Genomic DNA, 15,830 nt, shown 5'->3' with positions numbered 1-15,830 from the left:
GTTATGTCTTCAGAACCAGCAGGCGAAGTTCAACGAGATATGGCGAGAGTTAAATGAGACCACTCGTAAGATGATGGCACAGCAAGAAGCACAGGAGGACCATCTACGGACGCAAATGGTGGGGGGCCAAACCATCATTAGTCGTTCGCGTGGTACGTTTAGCCAGTGGATAGCGGGAAAGCCGGCGGAGCGTTGGGCCCTATTCCATGATACTCACGGTTCCAGGTGAGAACATAGCGTTTTAAAGATCGTAATTTCCTTTTGGTTACGCAAAAAATTGTATCTAAAATTGTTGTATCTTATAATAGGTATACGATTATGACAACGAACATAGCTGAGGCATTCAACAATGTCCTAAAGGGTGTACGCGGCCTCCCATTGTGTGCCATAATTGAGCTCACATTCTATAGGACGGCTGACTACTTTCGAGACCGTGGTATAGCTGCAATGGAGTGCAGCACGCGGTTCGCACCTAAGGTGGAGGAAATCCTATCCAGAAGGAGGAGTAAGGCACACTTTCATCGGACTAGGATCTACGACCGGACCAATAATGAATTTGAGGTCATGTGTCGTCGTCGGTACACTTCTGGATACAGTGCAGGTGACACTGTGCAACAATGTCAAATTGGTCCTCACGAGGTGAAGTGCACATGCAATAAGCCAAAGCTACATCATATCCCGTGCTCCCATATCTTTGCCGCTTGCAGGGACATGGGCGGGAACGACGGATCACAATACGTATCACCCTATTTCACGATCGATGCACTGAGGAGCACATGGCTTCCAAAGATGCGGTCATTTAACATCGGATCCAGCTACAAAGCAATCGAGGGGCCTAAGTGGGTACCTTATCCCAGGGCCAGACGCACGGATCCTGGAAGGCCTAGAGCCACGAGGCTTCAGGGTGACATGGATGCAGCAGATGCTGTTGATGGACTACGTAGGTGCAAAATATGCAAGCAATCCGGCCATGACAGGAGGACTTGTCCGACCCGACGGTAAACTATTAGGCTACGATCGAATTGGATTGTATTAGCTTTGGTGCTAGTGAGTATGTTGGAAACATGGATTGTATTGTAATTTGTTATGAACGTATTAGGTGTTGTACCCATTTTGTAATAGCTATTATCTTACTTTATTTTATAATTGAACCATGAGGCTTGAAATCATTGGCATGGCTCACATTCACCTTCCCGAGCTTCTTCAACTACGGTATGACGAGAACCACAGGGGAAGGATGATTTTCGCAGGGCAACAGGTACATCGATATTACGTGAATTTCATTTGCTCTAATACCTTGGTACTTACTCTAAAAATGTATTGCATACATTTGCAGTTGCTCCCATTGCGTTCCAGGAGTGTGCGAAAGCTTAAGGAGTTAGACCCTCGATTCCACGAGCCCCTCGCACAGGCCGGACTCCTACCGTTTGCACTTATGATGGCAGGAGCTCCCATGGAGGGTGGTGGCAGGACTCCACTGCCGCCGATCGAGGTCTCACTGCTCACAGGCCTGGTCGACCGCTGGCGTCCTGAGACGCACACATTCCACTTTCCTTGCGGAGAGATGACCGTTACTTTACGGGACGTTGCCATGCTGACTGGGCTCCCGATAAGGGGCACCCCGTTAGTACTTCCACGACCAGGAAAGGAACAGTGGAAGAGTTATATTCACGGCAGGTAATTATTTGTTACATAAAGCATTTTATACGTTGGAGTGTTGTTCATGGTTCATTGATTCTCTGTATCTTGTAGGTTTAACATGCATTATGACATGAAGGATGTAGGGCTCTCCATGTCATGGATTCATGGCCTACCACAGTTCAGCCCTTGCCCACCGGATGCGGACGAGGCAACAATTATGCAGCATTATGAGGTGTACTTGTATATCTTGCTTGGAGGCATAATGTTTTGCAACACGGCAGATGATTATGTACTTCCGCATATTTTATGGTTAGCGCGTGAGCTCACATCACGTCCGTACGAGCCGACACATTACAGTTGGGGATCTGCTGTGTTGGCTGCTACATACAAAGGATTGTGTGCCGCAACCCAACGGTCAACAAAGGTGGGATCTATTTTTGGTTGCCTACACCTTCTACAGCTCTGGAGCTGGGATTATCTCCCGGTGTGTCGACCATGGGTGAGCAAGACCTACTATCCAGTTCCCATCTCTGACGGCGTCGCCGACGACATGAGGCCAACGATGGGTTATAGGTGGCTTCATGCCAGGCTACGATGGAGTCACCACCAAGACCATGGAAACTACTCCCGGGTGATCAGTGACCTTGATGTCCTCAGTGCCGATCTTGTGGAGTGGGATCCATGGCGTAGTGAACGAGTGGCCGAAATTGCGACTGGCGGTCTCATCGCACCATCTTGTTTCCATGACTCCGACCTATGGATGACTAGATGTTTTCTGCTTTATATGAACAATGTAGAAGTGTATTCTCCTGACCGTGTGCAGAGGCAGTTTGGTCATCGTCAGTTGGTGCCAGTACCTCCCCCACGAGACGCTGGTCAGGCGCACGAGTAAGTGTGTTACTGTAGATACCATTTTGATGTTACAAAATTTTAACTATTTATGTCACATACAGGAGGAGTGCCCAAGGAAACGCAAGCACCCACGACTGGGCGAAGATTAATCCAGAACACATAACCCGGTGGATGGAGTCTGGTGCAGTGGATGTCGTCGTTCCTGCGGGACAGTACGACGATAGCTCGTACTGGGAGTACCTTGCGTGGTATCAATCACGAACGCGTCCCACCTTACTCAGCGGCAGCGTACCGCCAGCCCCTAGACCCTTCCCCGAAGATCGTGCCCGGCTTCTACATGTGGTGGTAAGTGATGTTGTACTTATAACGATTTTCATTAGTTTGTCATCCGTATTACTGACATAACCCTCAACAACAACAGACCGAAGCGGGGATCGAAATGCATAGGCATGCGGAGCATGACCGTTGGGAAGCGAGTGGGTCAGCCACGCGAAGGGATAGGCACCCTCTCCGAGACTACATGAGGACGAGAGGGTCTCGCCTTTGGTCCGCGATACGTGGACTAGGTGGTTGCGCCCCGCGTTGTAGGGCATACGACGTACCCGCCATGGACCCGTCCCGTGCCTCCCACAGCAGGCGCTCATCCAGTGCTCATGAGGCACATTCACGGGAGGTCCCTTCATCTGCGGCACATCATGGGACACGTTCTTCTGCTGGAGCCGAGGAGGTGATACCTGAAGCTCCCGCTCCTGAGGAGTGCATACTGGGTTCCCAACCCCCTCCGTTCACACAACCTACTCAAGCTACGCAGACAACTCCACCAGGATTATCAACTCACAACGAGGATGTCATTGACTGCACACACCAGACGCCCACCTGGAGTGGCACTCAAGATTTTGACTGGGCTGGTGCATTGCAATCGAGCAGCTTCACGGAGCTACTGAGCGGCCAATACCCCCAATATCCCGATGCACCAGGGGGTTCACACTGGTACCAGGAAGCTGGGACTTCATCATTTCGGACTCCCACCGAGCACGTACTACCGGCGGTCACACTCCCGCATGACGATCCTACAGCGTGGTATATGCAGGGCCGAGTTAGCGGTTCTGGATACACATTTGGCGGAGTTGGAACACATCATGAAGATGAAGATGAGGACCAAGGGCACACATGGCAGGGGCCAGCTCAGGCGGCTGGGATGAGGGCCACACACCCGCCAGACGCTTACACTCCTAAGGATTTCTTGCGGCGTAGGCATCGTTAAAGAGCCATTTGTACTATGCCATACACTATATTATGTACTCATTTGTACTATGCCATACACTTCAGTGTTCAAGTAATTATATTTAGTTTACATAATCTTTTTTAACTAATTATGACACATAACTTATTTATCAGTAACTTATTAAGTATTTGTATATATCATTTTTGACATTTCATACATGTTTATTGTTTGTTAAATAACCAGCGAATCGTGCTTTGGTGCAGACCAAAAAAGTTGCAAGGAAATCTCAATATGGCGAGAAATTCTACTACTGCATTCCCATGGACATATACAACGATCGATATAGCATTAACTGCCTGCTTGCAGGTTGTGCGTGGAGGGAAGGATGATCCCTTCAAAGAGAGCAACCTAATCCAAGCTGTGTCGCCATGTTCTGCGTTCACCGTTCCACTTCTACATGTAACAACCGACGACCTTAGGGCCCTATTACATGAGCGCCGCCGAATATACCTCAGGGTTTGCGAACTAGCCGACCATCCTTCTTTACTGGGTTTCTGTATGAGGCAACGAAGGATGGCGATGTTGCCCGACCAGTATGCATCCCACATACAGGTTCGTCATTTTCTATTTCATCACCATAGTTGTCTTATTGTTTTTTATTCGAATACCCCTTTTCTGCTTTAGGCATTCCCAGAAGACGCGGAGTTAATCAACAAAGAAATACCACACCTCTTGGCAATGCAAATGCTCTTCGGCGGGGGTGTGCTGCCTGGTTCGCGTCGAAGACAACGAAGATCAGCGAACCCAAGGGGTACAAGAGCTGATGAAAATTTGATGCCACTAATGCCTCGGTGTTCCACCAGCCACACAGGAGAAGGTTCAACTCTTACTACAAGAGCACATCCTACTACCGCGATACCTGAAGACGACGACGACGACGACGATTTCATGCCACCAATGCCTCGGCGTTCCATCAGCCACATAGGAGAAGGTTTAACGAACAATACAAGAGCACGTGCTCGAACCGTGATACCTCCGGACGACGACGATGACGACGATTTCATACCATCAATGCCTCGACGTTCCACCAGCCACAGCCACACGGTTCAAGGTTCAACGAACCATACAAGACCACGTGCTCCAATCGTGATACCTCCAGACGATGACGACGACGATTTCATGCCACCAATGCCTCGGCGTTCCACCAGCCACACAGGAGAAGATTCAACGCACAATACAAGAGCACGTGCTCGAACCGTGATACCTCCGGACGACGACGATGACGACGATTTCATGCCATCTATGCCTCGACGTTCCACCAGCCACAGCCACACGGTACAAGGTTCAACGAACCATACAAGAGCACGTGCTCCAATCGTGATACCTCCAGATGATGTCTCGACGATTTCATACCACCAATGTCTCGACGATTTCGTTAATCTACATCATCACTTTCTATTGCCATTTTAAGATGATCATTGATACCTTATTAATCTTGCCCATGTTCGAATATACCCTGTTAAGACTATTGGTCGCCTTAAAGACTGTTTTTTTACTCATGCATTTTAAAATATTTTAGATTAGCAAATTTTTAATTTTGTTACATAAATTACACAGGCAAATCACGTAATGGGAGGAGTACGAAAAAAAAAGGTATTTCGGCACACGGTGTGCCGAATACAGTCATTTTCGGCACACCGTGTACCGAAAAATCGTTTTCGGCACACCGTGTGCCGAATACATGTGCTAAAATTGTAAATACGAAAAATAGTTGTCTATTTAAGCAAATACGGTCACGTATGTTGTACAAAATCGAATTTTTGCCCCTGCAGGATTGGTACCGAACAGCAGGTAACATAATTTCTATTGTCTAGTTTCATTTAGAAGTTCTAACTACAGTAGCAGGTCACTTACACTTAATGTACACTACTATCATATCTTTTATAATTATGTGAACCATAGGTTCTACTGAATTTAGCATGGCATCAATCCATGATGAGGTTGACTGCATGCGATGGTATTCTTATGTGAGCTATGCAATCAGGTAATCAGTGGTTCTTGGCAGTGTTCTTTGCTATCTGGTGCTTCTCAAGTTAGAACTTTGCAATTTGCAAAATTACAAAGTGCCCCGTACTAAAAAAAATATCTGTTAGTTTACTTTCTTTTTTTTTTAGGGCAAATCACAAGAGCTTCTATTACACAGAAGTAGGAGAGTTGTCGTCGATGATTACGTCCGCCAAGCGAGGAGGGACGTAGCTCATCCAAACAGCATAAGAGTTATCAGGAGAGGCAAGCTTGGCACAAAACATGGGCCGCCAGGTTTGCATCCCGATTTACATGAACAAAAGAAATAGAAGTAAATCTGCTACGAAGCTCTTGGACATCATGCCAAATGCTCGAGAAAACAGAACTAGCGCCTCCCGGAGTAGCCATCATCTTGGCGACGGATGGATTATCAGACTCCAGAACAAGCTTCTGAGCCCCCAGCCTTGTGGCCATTTGAAGACCATCCCTAATCGCCAGAGCTTCTGACATAAGAGCATCTGGGAGGTTATCATACCAGCGCGTTTCAGCGCACACAAGATTACCAAGGTCATTTCATAGTACAGCTCAGCCTCCAGTGCTGTTCGCCTGATATGTCGTACTGAGGTGTTTTGGCAACTAGGTACAGCTTCAGTTCAGATATGTCGTAGCTAAATCATTGTACAGATTTGTTGTCATCATAGTAAATGCATTGGTTTGTTATTCTGTTCTGATCTGCCCTGATGGCCTGATGTGAGGGCCACAGAAAAGGAAATAGTTTTTATGGCTCCGAACCATAAAAAAAATACTCTCTAGTCATTTTTTAGAAAATACTACTAGCTTCATGTGTTTGAGCAAACATCATGAGAAAAGACAGGAAATTTATTATCTTTTGCTTACGTCAAATTGCAATATCAGTCCTTTACTGATCAGAACATCTCTTTTTCTCTCTTTTTTCTAGGTATGGTTGGGACTTTGTATTTCTTTTCCTTCGATGTCTGATTTTTGCATTTGTATATATAAAGTGGTAGATGATAAACTAACAAAAGGATTTTTCGTTGCCATTGGATTTGTTTGTGTGGTATAGTCTCTGATATTGCTTGAATGGTCATGTCCACCTACTTATTTGTTGGTTGATGGCTTGATGCTCCAGAGAACTAATATTACGGCCATATTTCACCTTGTAGGCTCCAAAATTGTGGATAGGACAACACTGCTTGTGCAATGGTACGAAATATTCTTCTCATGTGTGTATGATGGCTAAGTTAGCTTGCCGCCAAGAATCTTTGCTGTGGTGTTGTCTCTGATATTGCTTCAGACTTTTTCAGGTATTCACATAAGGATGTAGTTCCTGGTTGCTATGATTTGAAGAATGCGAAGAAATATGTTGGCTTGTAGTTCTTTGATTCACTTGTATGCGCAGCATCTGACCACCTAGGGTAGTGATCACTAGCTAAGTCTTACATTTTAGCCAAATTCAGTTGTTGAACTGCATTGATTTGCTAACACTTGAGCCAAGTACTTGTTGGATTGTAATTTCGGTAGTCTTTGTTCATTCCCTTCTTTTAGGAATTTCTGCTATTTTCTTCATGTTTAATCACTGATTATGCAAATGCATGCATGAAGAAGTTGAAAGCAAACTTGAAGTCCATATTAATTTTGGTCGCCAAGTACTTCTATGTTTAATCATTCAGTACACAAATGCATGCACATCACATGCTAGTCCATACAGGAGCACTGCTTCGGAAGTTCACATGCGTACATGTACAAGGGCTGCTGCTTCAGAGGTTTGCCCGCGGGTCAATCTGGCCAGGCAAAAAGCAGGGGCGGGGGCGCGTCGACCCCTGACCCTCATTTTACACAAGCGAGGCAGGGGAGCAGCTTCAGGGGCACTCCGCTCCACCCCTTCTGCAGCCATAATAGTTTTGCACTGGTAGGATACCCGTATGTATCGTCACATACCACTACTCATTCAATACTTAAAATTGAGAAAAATTCTTGTATGTCATTGGAACTTAAACATTTACATTATGTGTTATCCAAAATTTATGACATCTCTTCTGTGCCACTAGAGTGGCATAGAAGGGAGGGAATAGCATATTTTGGATGGCATAGAATTAGACTATAAGGGAATTTCTAGTACACCGGGACTATAAAAAAAATTAGAAATTGATAAAAAAGAAAGGATATGGCCTCGCGCGAGTAGAACGCGAAAGATATATCCTGCTGAAAAAGAAATAGCAGAATCATATACAGGACTAAGAGCAACAATCAAAAGGAGGATATCATTTATTGACCCCCAGTATCACTGCGGGGCAGAAAAAAGAACATTACATCTACAGACAATGTACTCAAGAACAACAGTAAATTCACAAATGGTTGAAAGCAATCTACTACAGAATATTTCTCTTCTCTTTTTTTTAATACAATGACTATCAAGGAACCAACATATATTTATCACATTTGTTTAACGAATCATGTAAATGTTTTATAGACTTACATAACAATGTATTCTTGTGCAGAAGCAGCTCGATATAGTGGTCAAGTGGAGTATTTTGCAATAAGCTTATCAACGTGGATTATGATATCACCAATATGGGGACGAACTGCAGGATGTGGCTGCAGCATCCATGTTATGAACTGACGGAGAGAATCAGGGTACGAAGACCCTACTTCAGTAGGCCATTTAATCTGCGCACTTTTAATAACCGCATGCAAACTTTCACCAGCAGATTCATCAAGCTCATAATCAAATGGAGATTTTCCATACCTGCAAAAATGAGAGGATCAGATGGCCTGTAGTCTATTCTGAAGAACCTCAAATTAAGTACTACCCGATACAACATGATGCCAAACACTGATACTAATGAACAAAACTCACGGAGGCCAAAATTGGTTGTCACATAAGATGACTAGTGTACCAGATTCCAGAAAGCATTGGTGTATTATTTTGCTTGCCAAGATTGGCCTCGTATACAATGTTCTGGACAATTTAGGAAACTAACTAATTTTGATTATAAATGGCATGTTAAACATTCTTTATCAATGGAACACCCAAAACACTGTAGTTACAACCAACATTAAGGAAAAGTGAGGTTTGCTAGATATCACCAAATGTCAAACAAAAACAAGGAATATGTTATGCTAGGGGTAGGTGTTATCCATAAGGTGTACTAGGATGTGGTTTGAAAGCTTTAATGGCTGGGAATTTTAGTGCTCAAAAGTGGGACTAGTCATATATTATATGGACTGATTTGAAAAAAGAAGCTGGCACAAGATCATAACATATATATTTATGGCAATGGAAAACAGGTTCGAATTCTTATTGTTCAAATTGACTATGTTGCTTGAAAAAACGATGCACTATGAGTAACTACAACTACATGAGAGAACCGTATCCACATCGGAATGAGCAAACACTAGCAGTATGCTACAAAAGACTAGCAGTATGTTACAAAAGAACATCTTGAGATGTCCTATACATTAATCACAAGGTGTTACAGTAATATGCTTGTTATGTTAGGCATATGTTTTGACTTGGACACATTGTGACTAATCCAATAAAGATATATTTCAAATAAATCGCAGCATGTTCTTTGTAACAGTATTTTATCAATCAAAATTGAGGTTTTGATTATTCCTTAAAAAGTCTCATTTTGAGGATATAAATGTTTTACATCTCAAATACATATGAGCAATTATTAAGCATGGTCACCAATCAAACTTAAGAAGTTTGATAAGGCCATATGGCAATCATAAAGAGCCTGCAGAAGAAAATCTTACATCATAGCATGCAAAGTGCATCCCAAAGACCATATATCTGTCCTCTCATCAATGTCAGCATGGCTTGGGCAGTCCCATAATTCAGGAGCCCGGTAATGAGCAGAACAGTGCTCTGAAGCCCATTCCTACATGAATCCATAACATTGGGGGCTAAAGATAAGTTGAGTAACGGGTACTCGTCATATTTCACACAATACTAATAATGTAACAAAAATTAGCTACCAACATTCAATAGATGTTATAGTACTTGTTGAAACAGTAAATTCACCAACTATTTTTTCCATGAAAGCAATCAATAAGCTGTCATCAGTCTACATGGCACTAACGATATTACTTTGCATCTTTAGATAGAAAGGAACCTGCAACTGCAAGGCTTCGGCTTGTGATCTAATAGTTCTTCTTGCTGGACGAGCACTCTCAAAATCCATCAAAATAGCAAGATGAGGCTGCTCCTTCCTCTGAGTTATGAGGACATTGTCAGGTTTAACCCCATTGTGTGCATATGGTGGGTCAAAACTGTGCATATGCTTCAATCCAGCACAAAGCTGCAACAAGATCCAGAAGGCCACATTTGTTAAGAAAATTATTGTAAAAATGGCAGAGTAAACAAACAAAATGTGCCGTACTATTTCAAAAATAATGAAGGATTACTTTGTGCAAGATGCAACCAAAACAACATGCACATGAAAGTGCAAGACATAAATTTGGTATGGAAAAAACAATCATAAATTCAGCAGTCATTAATACATACAAATTTACAGAAGAATTCTTCAATATATGATAATTTAAACGATCTAACCGTCTGGGCATTTTAAGAATCAAATGTATGTACTGGTACATTAAAATGACACTAATAAAAAAACATGGAGAATCCAACCAACAAATTAAGATATTCCTAAGGATGTCCAATACTTCCAACGACAGGTGCATTTTAGCAAACCGAATTTCAATAGAGTAGCATGATTGTACATGCATATTCAAAAGTAGCAGCATCAGAGATGTTGAAGTATAAGAACAAATCTCATGCTGACAATATGTTTCTTCTAGCACCAGCAAATCTGAAAGTAGTAAAGGCATATAATTTGCATTTCATACATGCATACATTTTAGAATAAATTGATTGTATGCCATCGGTTAGTGTAGTCCTTACTGCCATTCCCATTTATCATCTAATTGCCCTAGGCATTCCTAAGTCGGCTACCAAGGCAATAGACAAAATGTGTCATGGTTTTCTCTGGAAAGGAAGGAAACAAGCTAACGGAGGACATTGTCTTGTCGCATGGCAGTGGGTGTGTCGCCCATTAGAACTGGGCAGCCTCGGTATACATGACTTGCAAAAATTGGGCTAGGCGCTTCGGATGAGATGGCTGTTGTTAATAAAGACCAAGCCGGAGCGGCCATGGGTAGGCCTTGATCTACCAGTAAACATCAATGCTAGGGATCTCTTTGAGATCTCAGTTACAACAATGGTAGGTGATGGCAATACCGCATTGTTTTGGACCGTTCGCTGGATTCATGGTAATTCTATCCAAGATCTGGCTCCAGACCTCATAGTTTTTATACTGAGGCGGGCTCAATCTCAAAGGTCGGTTTATCAGGCTTTGGAAGACAACAGCTAGGTATGTGACACAAAAGGAGGCCTTTCAACAGCAGCTTTGGTTCAGTACCTGCAACTATGGGATACTCTCCATCATATTGTGCTTCATCCTGGAGAAGCCGACCAACACACATGGTTGTGTGATCCCTCATGCCAGTTCTCCACAAAGTAGGCCTACCTCTCTTTTTTCATTGGTAGCACGTGCTTCGAACCATGGAAAAGAATATGGAAGTCGTGGGCGCGGCACCGCTACAAGTTCTTTATCTAGTTAGCAAATTCTTAATCAATATTGGACAGCGGATCGCTTGGCTAGTCGTGGCATACCTCACCCAACAAGTTGTCCCCTCTGTGACTAGGAGGACGAGACGGTGCAGCACATCCTTTGTTCTTGTGTCTTCGCTCGAGAATTGTGGTTTAGGCTCCTCAGCCGCATCGGCTTGTCGCAGCTCACACCCTCCAACTCAGATGCTACCTTCTCAGATTGGTGGCACCGTGCACAACAAAGGGCAGGCAAGGACAAGCAGAAAGGCCTCAACTCTCTGATCATCCTTGCGGCTTGGAGGTTACAGAAACATCGCAATGATTGTGTTTTCAACGGTGTTGTCCCAAGAGTGGAGGTGGTGCTGCAAGAGATAGCTGTGGAGGCTTGTTTTGGATCTTGGCAGGAGCAAAGGGGCTGGAGGCTCTATGGCAGGGCTAGACGACCGAATTTGTGGTCATGTGCCTTTGTGTGTGTGTGTGTGTGTGTGTGTGTTTCCTTTCGGCCCTTTTTGTTTTTGTTCTCTCTCTTTTGCTGCTTGCCTTAGGGGCTTTGTAAAGAGACCGGTTCTTTTCTTCTACCTATAATACAAAAACGCGTAGCTCTCCTGCGTGTTTGAGAAAAAAAAAATACTAATAGTAACAGTAGTAAAAGAAGCTCAATCCCAGGTCATGGCTGTAGCACGTGGATGCATAAAAAAAGGCACACTTCTACTGTATCTTTCAAATAATTTCAGAATTCTGCATAATACAGAAGACAACAAAAGTTACCTGGCGAAATATCTGGAGAACAGTAATGGTTGGTAAGTATTCCTTTTTTTCTAGCATGCTTTTAGTGACATCCTGTAATGTTCCATCTAAATGAACTGGAAACAACAAGTAAGCCTCATGGTTCTGCAATCCATCTTGCACGCCCTACATAAGTATGATGGAAGATATTCTGAGTAGTGAAATTTATAACAACATATATATAATGTACCTGACATCATTGTTTAAAACAAATATGTTAACCCACCCCACCTCCAAACACCTAGGCGACACCTAGGCTCTTGTGAGGCAAGGCGATGCCATACCAACTTAGAAACAGCAGAACGCTAGAACAGTAGCAGGGAGAGGAGGAAAGAAAAAAGAAAAGGGAGAAAAAGAGAAGGGACTGGGCTGGCCCAGCCCACCATACCCCTTCCCTTATCTAATTGACCTGAATGCTGGTCACTCGATTCTCTGTATCGCTCCCAGTGCTGACGCTCGCTCTTCGTCTCTCTCTAGAAGCAGCGCCGCCTCGCTTCCCCATTTCTTTCTCTCTACTAGCCAGCCATTCCTCCCTGTTGCTCCCTTCCCCTCAGATCGACCACCGCCACCTTCAGATTGGCTGCCACTGCAGCTTCCTGGAGGGAGTGTTGCGCTGACCACTGGCGCCGAAGCCAGCGGGGATGGGGGAGTTGACGGCTGCTTGGCCTTGCTAGCTGGTTCCCCTCCCACTTTTCCTCTCTTTTCCCTCCCTCCCTCCCTCTCGCTACTTTATAGCAAGGCGTTGGCGACACCTAGGCCTGCCGAAGTGCTTTGTCACCTAGGCAACAGGCGACGCCTTAAGAACCTTGGTTAGTTACCTGTAACTATAAAATTTTACCAGTGTTTGTAAAGATACACCTAACTAACTAGATTTCGCAGCAAAACAGAGTAACCACAAACTGACCCTAAGTCATCCCATTGAACTTTTTCTACAATTTATTGCGTCTTCTCACTGGAAGCCTGCAATTTTAGGCAAAGTCAAACACCAATTTGGCAATTTCACATCAGATCAACATGCTAAAATGAATTGCACAATACTTGAACTCAACTGAATCAATTAAGCTTTTAACATGGTATGTTGTGGCTTGTACTATTGGCTATAAATAATTGATTTCCTAAAAGAAATGGCTAACAGCAGAAAAAGTACAACATGATGATCTTAGGGAGTTTGTAGACAATATATTCACTTACAAGGGGCAATGTCAATAACTCAGGTGACTTATGGGGCGTTAATGGAATTTCCCTATAATGTATCTTGTGAACACGAAACCATCCTATTTGTTTTGCTTTGCTTCTAAGTACCCGTATTTCTTCATATTATGAGACTATCAATAAAAGATGAAGAATGCATACGGACTAGTGCCGTACTATTCAGGAAACCCCAGCAGTTAATTTTACAACAAACATACAGATCTTGAGTTACAAAGTGTCATCTCACGAAAGCAGATAGCATATTCATATTATGCACAACCTACCTTGAGTGCAATAATAGCATGTTCAAGAAGAGGAAGTAGATTTGGATGGCTGAATTGAGAGGACACACGGATCTCTTGCTGAACAAGCTCTAAGTGCTGATCACTCTGAATAAGAACTTTCTTTAGAGCATATGTCCCATCAGCTGAAATAAGCCAAGACAAAATAACAGGAATAAGCATAAAACGAAAAATATGGTCTCCAAACACAACAGAACAGCAAACACAGTAAGATCCATGATAACAGAAGATTCAAAGACCAATGAGAACTGCAAGAGCCATCAATAAATAAGTATTCACAGTTTCATAGTATCATATTAACAAACTTAAAATCGCATCAAAACATAACTTATGAGGAAACTCATTGACACAGCTAAGATGAAATACAGCATGCAATTCGAAGTATATTCAACAGGATAAACTCTATGTTACAACTATTTGACTCAAATTGAAGATAACTAGTGATTGGCTTAGGAGATTGCAGTACTTAGTGCTGACACCTAGATGAGTCGTTTAGGGTGATGTCAGCACGTTACACATATATTACAGCTGTTACAAAAAAAAAAATAGAATTTCCAACACAGGACACTAGGATTCGACCAACATTAACTAAAATAAAATATACGGAGTAGCTTATTAACAATTCAAAATTAAATGAGTCAACGAGATTTCACAGAGAACGAGGATACGGTCGTCTCTAGGAATCAAGGTTGACCAAAAAACTGTTAATCGTAAGATTTGGATCACAACGGAATTCGAGATCTGTATACAGAAACTAGCATTGTTTAAGCAAATCAGCTAGGAAACGACCGGGTCAGGTGTCAGAATTGAGACGCATACACCCGTGACCCGGCGTAGGAATCGCAATTTGCAACACCGCAATCACATGTCCGAGAACGACACAATTTGAGGAGAAAGAAATGCTCGCGACCTTCACATGAAACAAGAATGCGCGGAATTCAAAAAGAAACGAGAAAGTCGGTCTACTGATCTGCTCCAAAACCGTTGTTTATGAGGACACACCATGATCCATCTAATGATCCAACCAACCGTGAAAGAATGACATTTCACTGCCCCTGATCCAGACATCCAGTACGCAGCGCAAAACACAGGATGGTGGCCCCGAACCAAACCCATTCGCGCGTGATCGAACCAAAACACCATCAGATCTGAGAGAGAGACCTGAGATGTGTGATGGGTCGATGCCCTTCTTCGTGGCGAGCCCGGCGGTACCGGGCCCAGCCCCAGCCGTGCCGTCGGAGGCGGCGACGACCTCCTTAACGAGGAAGACGCTGGAGCCAACGGGGCCGGCGTCGCCGAGCCTGCGAAGCACGCGGAAGCAGTAGTCGTTGACCCAGACGTCGCCGCCGCCCCCGCCGACGGTGTCGTACAGCGCGTTCAGCCCTGAGAAGGAGCACCCCATCGCCGGCGCTGCCGACTCGAGCTCGTCCGGTTCAGAGACAAAGACCAGCTTACAGTAGCATTCGCACCCGGGGAGCGGTGGGTTGGCTTGTTTCACCGGCGGTGACGGATCTTGTGGTGTTGACACTTTCGCAAGTAGATCTCGCCTAAAAAGTAGGCCGCGCGGCACTATTTTAACACGTTACCGGTCAGAGAAGTGGGCGACCAACCGGAAGAAGATTTTACGACCTCCGCAGATATTGATCCATACCAATTTTTTTTCTAATTTAACGCTGATGTGGATAGGAAAGGGAAAAAAGATACGTGCTACAGTGAGGGAGAGATCTTTAAAAACTCGATCTTATAAAATTTTCTTTTCAACCAGTCTTTTTTTTCACATTATGACATCTCTAATGCACGGTGCTCAATTTGGTCCTAAGATAGGGTCTCAATATTTGTGACAATTGTTACAAGATTTATTTATAGCTAAATTATGTATTGCAGTGAGTCTCATATTCGCCCGCATCATGTTCTATAATTCCTCTCGCTAGAGCCACTTACTCCCCGTTTCTATTCCCCACTACACTACTCTTCACACAAGATATTCGTCTCATCTAGACAGCAGTGGTCTCCACGTCTAAACTCAAGCATAGGGACATCTCCTCAATTTTTTCCACTAAGAACGAGTGCCACAATGTACATGACCCGATCTCGAGTGCTTAGGACCAAGTTTTGAAACACATTGGAGATGCCTTTAGTAATTAAGTTGCTGAAGTAAAAAAACAAGTAG

The 15,830-nt window shown here is 43.8% G+C and overlaps 1 protein-coding gene across 3 annotated transcripts; it reads right to left on the bottom strand.

Annotated features, from left to right (window-relative positions):
• Positions 1-7,399: 7,399 nt before the first annotated feature.
• Positions 7,400-15,233, bottom strand: LOC133897357 (uncharacterized). Of its 3 annotated transcripts, none has more exons than XM_062338068.1 (7): positions 14,822-15,233; positions 13,643-13,785; positions 12,150-12,293; positions 9,883-10,068; positions 9,524-9,648; positions 8,241-8,510; positions 7,400-7,966 (listed from the first exon to the last, which is right to left on the bottom strand). In XM_062338068.1, the coding sequence occupies exons 1-6, from the start codon at positions 15,060-15,062 to the stop codon at positions 8,282-8,284; spliced, it is 1,068 nt and encodes a 355-aa protein (XP_062194052.1). In that variant the 5' UTR covers positions 15,063-15,233; the 3' UTR covers positions 7,400-7,966; positions 8,241-8,281. The 3 variants fall into 3 exon arrangements, with proteins under 3 accessions (XP_062194052.1, XP_062194054.1, XP_062194051.1); XM_062338070.1 differs by having other exon boundaries at positions 7,400-7,963; XM_062338067.1 differs by lacking the exon at positions 7,400-7,966 and having other exon boundaries at positions 8,000-8,510.
• Positions 15,234-15,830: the final 597 nt, after the last annotated feature.

Source organism: Phragmites australis, chromosome 17 (assembly GCF_958298935.1).
Source record: "Phragmites australis chromosome 17, lpPhrAust1.1, whole genome shotgun sequence".
In the NCBI taxonomy this organism is placed as follows: Eukaryota; Viridiplantae; Streptophyta; class Magnoliopsida; order Poales; family Poaceae; genus Phragmites; species Phragmites australis.
The sequence above is the reverse complement of the archived record's forward strand: the minus strand, read 5'-3'. Positions and strand labels throughout refer to the sequence as shown.